The sequence below is a fragment of the Malurus melanocephalus genome, unplaced genomic scaffold (assembly GCF_030028575.1).
Source record: "Malurus melanocephalus ecotype Western Australia unplaced genomic scaffold, MMel_1.1 scaffold_1276, whole genome shotgun sequence".
NCBI lineage: Eukaryota > Metazoa > Chordata > Aves > Passeriformes > Maluridae > Malurus > Malurus melanocephalus.
In genome coordinates, this window is record NW_026624508.1 from 34,050 (window position 1) to 38,670 (window position 4,621).

Consider the following 4,621-nt stretch of genomic DNA (forward strand, 5'->3'; position numbering starts at 1 on the left):
CTGTCCCCAGCACTGGAAAAGGTCTGGAGACCTTAAATCCTGGCTGGACAGGGCTTGGAGCAGCTTAGGGRRTGGAATRAGATGAGCTTTAARGTCCCTCCCAACCCAAATCATTCCATGATTCCACGATCTTGAACACAGGAAAAAGGATTGATTTACTGGAGYGCTGTCAATCTTCTTAAGTTTTTGCCTCCATCCTCTCAAATTTTAGCAGCAAATTTGAAGAGGTTCTAAGACCAACAAACCAGGGACAGACCTTGCAAGGCTGTGTGGCGGTACCTGCCTCGTGTGAAGGGGAAGCCCTGATTTGGTCCCTTTTAACCCAAACCGTTCTGTGATTCCCTGAGCGGAGCTGGCGGCTCGAGCAGGGTGTCTGGGGGTGTCGGGGTGCGTGTGTGGGTGAGCAAGACAGCAAGAGGAGGAACCTTACTGCAGTAGGACTGCTTCTCGTCCGACTTGTCCTTGCAGTGCACGACGCCRTCGCAGGTGCGGCTGAAGTCGATGCAGTCGCCGTTGCCGCACTCGAACTCRTCCACGTTGCAGGTGGAATTCGCAGCTGGGCAGAGCACGGGGATGTCAGTTCTGCCAGGCTTAGCTCGGCCTCACCCCTCGCTTCCTCTCAGCCCCTCCCTCCCTCTCAGCGCCTTCACCTTTGCAGGTGAAATCYTCCTGCAGGACCCGCTCGCCGCGGCAGGAGCAGTTGACGTGGCCCTTGGGGGTGAGCAGGCACAGGTCCTGGCAGCCACCGTTGTTCACCCGGCATGGGGACAGCTCGCCTAGGACAGAGGGACAGCGGTCACACCAGGGATGGACTCAGCAGCCGCTGCTCCTTGTCCTCCCTGCTGGGGCAAAAAGTAGGGATCCCTCCCCTTGTTATTCCCATGGGGCTATGAGAGGTGTAGGGACTTGGTCTCCGGGTATTTTACAAGAAAATGCCCTGGGAAGAGCAGGGATGGGGCAAATCCTCTGCGTGTTCAGCCTGCACAGGGTTTGGAGATGGACAGCTCGGGTGTGAGAGTCCTGAGGGGGCAAGGACAAGCTGGGAAGGACGGTGGGATGGTTCCCAAAAGGCCAGGAAGGATGGTGGGATGGATTCCCAAAGTCCCAGGAAGGATGGTGGAATGATTCCCAAAGGGTCAGGAAAGACAGTGGGATGGATTCCCAGAGCACCACGAGGGACAGTGGGATGGGTTCCCTGAGGACCACAAGGGATGGTGGGATCATTCCCAAAGCACCATGAAGGATGGTGGGATGGGCTCCCAAAGGGCCATGAAGGACAGTGGGATGGATTCCCAAAGTCTCAGGAAGGATGGTGGGATGATTCCCATGAAGGATGGTGGCATGGGTTCCCAAAGCACCACAAGGGACAGTGGGATGGGTTCCCAAAGGGCCAGAAAGGGGAGTGGGAAGGGTTCCCAAAGAAAGACAGGATGGATTCCCAAAGTCCTATGAAGGATGGTGGGATGGGTTCCCAAAGCACTATGAAGGATGGTGAGATGGGTTCCCAAAGGGCCTGGAAGGACAGTGGGATGAGTTCCCAAAGTCCCAGAAAGGACAGGATGGATTCCCAAAATCCCAGGAAGAACAGTGGGTTGGGTTCCCAGAAAGGACAGGATGAATTCCCAAAGACCTACAAAGGACGATGGGTTGTGTTCCCAAAATCCCAAGAAAGACAGGATAGATTCCCAAAGTCCTATGAAGGACAGTGGGATGGGTTCCCAAAGGACCATGAAGGACGATGGGTTGTGTTCCCAAAATCCCAAGAAAGACAGGATGAATTCCCAAAGTCCTATAACGGACAGTGGGATGGTTCCCCCTTCCCTGGGCCTGAACACAGGACGAGGGGCAGAGTGTGGGGACACTGCAGTGACAGCAGAAGGTCCTTACAGCTGTCGGTGTCATTGGCCACGGCGATGATTCCCATGGGCTGCTGGGGGATGTCCACACGCAGCAGTTTCATGTCGGTGCCCACGTATTTGTTGGCGCGCTGCACGGCGCGGCGCACCCAGTCCGTCCAGAAGATGTAATCACCATACACCGCCAGGCCGAAGGGGTGCACGGGCTCCGACTTCAGGATCACCTGCCAGGCACGGAATCGTGGAATGGGGTGGGTTGGGAAGGATCTGGAAGGTCACCCCATTCCCACATCGCTGCCACGGGCAGGGMCACCTTCCACTAGGACAGGGTTGCTCCGAGCAACGTCGGACCTGGCTTTGAACACTTTACAGAATCCTTGGGGTTGGAAAAGACCTCCAAGATCGAATCCAACAGAATCCTAGAGGCTGGAAAAGACCTCCAAAATCGAATCCAACAGAATCTTTGAGGTTGGAAAAGACCTCCAAGATTAAATCCAACAGAATCTTTGAGGTTGGAGAACTCCAAGATCGAATCCAACAGAATCCTTGAGGTTGGAGAACTCCAAGATCGAATCCAACAGAATCCTTGAGGCTGGGGAACTCCAAGATCGAGTCCAGCCTGTGACCAACCCCCTTCACAGCACTCAGTGCCAGTTTTTCCTCAGATACCTCCAGGTGGGCAGATACCTTTACCTGCCCACCTCCCTGGGCAGCCCCTTCCATGAAAAAATTCCTTCTTGTGTCCAACCTGAACCTCCTCTAGGGCAGCTTGGAGCCATGTCCTCACTTTTTAGGGACACAGGCAAATGGGAGGCAGAACCCGCTGTGGGATGCAGCCCCGCAGCCCCCCAAACTCAGAATGTCCACCCCAATGGGATACCCAACCTCCCCAGCCTCAGGAACAGCTCTGCNTTTTAGGGACACAGGCAAATGGGAGGCAGAACCCGCTGTGGGATGCAGCCCCGCAGCCCCCCAAACTCAGAATGTCCACCCCAATGGGATACCCAACCTCCCCAGCCTCAGGAACAGCTCTGCYRCCCTCTGACCACRMTCTGGMCCCAATTTGGACACTCAGACTCACRTGGCGATGRGAGCCGTCGTACTCGCAGCGCTCGATCTTGTCCAGGGTGGCGTCGGAGAAGTAAATCTTCTCAGCCTTGTGGTCGATGGCCAACCCGTTGGGCGTCCGTATGTCCTGGTCGATGATGATGAGGACGTTGGCACCAGACAGGGTGGCTCGCATGATGCTGGGGTGCTGCTCATTCCAGTTGGTCCAGAACATCAGGCTGGGAGTGGAGAAACACACACAATGCCCTTGGAGCCCCAGCTCGACCACGTCCAGGCTGGCTCCATGGCTGAGGGGCTTCCAGAGACTGGGGGATGGATGGGACACAATTCCCACATAAAAAGAGTGGGAAGGGGGAGAATGAGGCTGCTGAAGCCATCTGGGAAATGTGGCACCCCAAGGATGGGAACAGGACAGGAGAGTCTGGAGCTGCTTTGGGGTGCTGAAGGATTTGTRGGTCTTTCCCCCTTGGGGTTCCAAYCCTYTCTGWGCTGGAATCCAGAGCTTCCTCCCCAGCRCAGCGATGTCCACTGGGATCACATGAACCCCTGAAAGGACTGGCTGGACCCTCAGTGACCACTCACTTCTGACACTCATCCAGCACGAAGGCCCGGGGGTGGTCATCTCCCGACATGGTGATCACCGTCTCCCTCTCGAACGCGCCGATCCGGCTCTGGTCCACGGTGTGCCGGGTGATGGTGGACGTGGTGTAGCTCGTCCAGTACAGCGTGTCCCAGCCTCGGTGGTACGCCAGCCCCTCCACAGAGCCCACATCTGGGGAGGGGACAGGTGAGGGTCACACCCAGCCTGGCCCCTGCAAGGGTCACCCCGCTCGACCGGTGCTGACCCTGAGAATGGGACGTTGATGTTTGCGCTTTTAATTAAAGCCCAAAAATCCCTCGGASGTTTTGGCTGCTGGGTGGGGACTCAGCAGGGCTGGGGGCTGTGCTCAGGGGGGAGCAGAAACCCCTGAGACTCGGGAGTCTGATGGGCAGAGCTCTGCTGGAGTGACCCTCCCTTGCAGGGATGGACACCTCCAATGCACCAAAGACCTGAATTTGGCTCTCACATGAACCAAATGCTCACTTKCTCTGAGCCCTCAGCAGCAGCACTGGAAAAAGGGGAGGATTTCCCTCTACCAGGGCACAGCTGAGCCCCTGGGGCACAAAGTGACAAGGCAAAGCCTCCAGGGGACCAGGGAGCCCTTCCCAGCCGGGAACTTGAACYGTGCACCCATCCTCCCGCCTTCATTCATGCTCAGCAAAGGGTTTAATGAGGCGGCTGTGAGAGCCGGGCGTGCTCTCCCCTCCCAGGGATAAAGCACCCTGAGCATCCCTGTGATTTCCCTCATTAGCGGCACATCCAAGGCCCTGACTCGGGGAGCTCCTGCAGCTGCAGCCGCGGCTCTTTGAAGCTGCTGCAGGTGCCAATAAACCCAACCAATTGCAAGGTGAGGGCTGGAGGTGAGGCCAGGGCTGGGCAGCCCAAGGGTGAGGGCTCAGGGCGCTGCCTTGGGAGCTGGGCATGAGCACGGAGCYGATCTCAACTTTGCTGCAGCGCTTTTTTTGTAGAGCCATGCCCGTCCATGCCTTGTGACATGCTCTCCGTGCTGGAATGAGCTCTGCAGGCTGCTCCCAATGCCTGTGTCCACTTCCAGAGGCTCCTCAGAAACCTCACAGCTCAGCCCGCACCCACCACC

At 57.1% G+C, this 4,621-nt stretch overlaps 1 protein-coding gene across 1 annotated transcript in view; it reads right to left on the reverse strand.

The window, feature by feature from the left end:
- The window catches only part of LRP1 (LDL receptor related protein 1), a 59,655-nt gene that overhangs the window by 33,889 nt on the left and 21,145 nt on the right, over window positions 1-4,621 (reverse strand). Inside the window, exons 33-37 of the mRNA XM_057387617.1 lie at window positions 3,507-3,696; window positions 2,938-3,142; window positions 1,888-2,080; window positions 651-776; window positions 431-556 (exon numbers count right to left, since the gene is read on the reverse strand). Coding sequence (XP_057243600.1) covers window positions 431-556; window positions 651-776; window positions 1,888-2,080; window positions 2,938-3,142; window positions 3,507-3,696 — 840 coding nt within the window. The remainder of the gene's footprint in view (window positions 1-430; window positions 557-650; window positions 777-1,887; window positions 2,081-2,937; window positions 3,143-3,506; window positions 3,697-4,621) is intronic.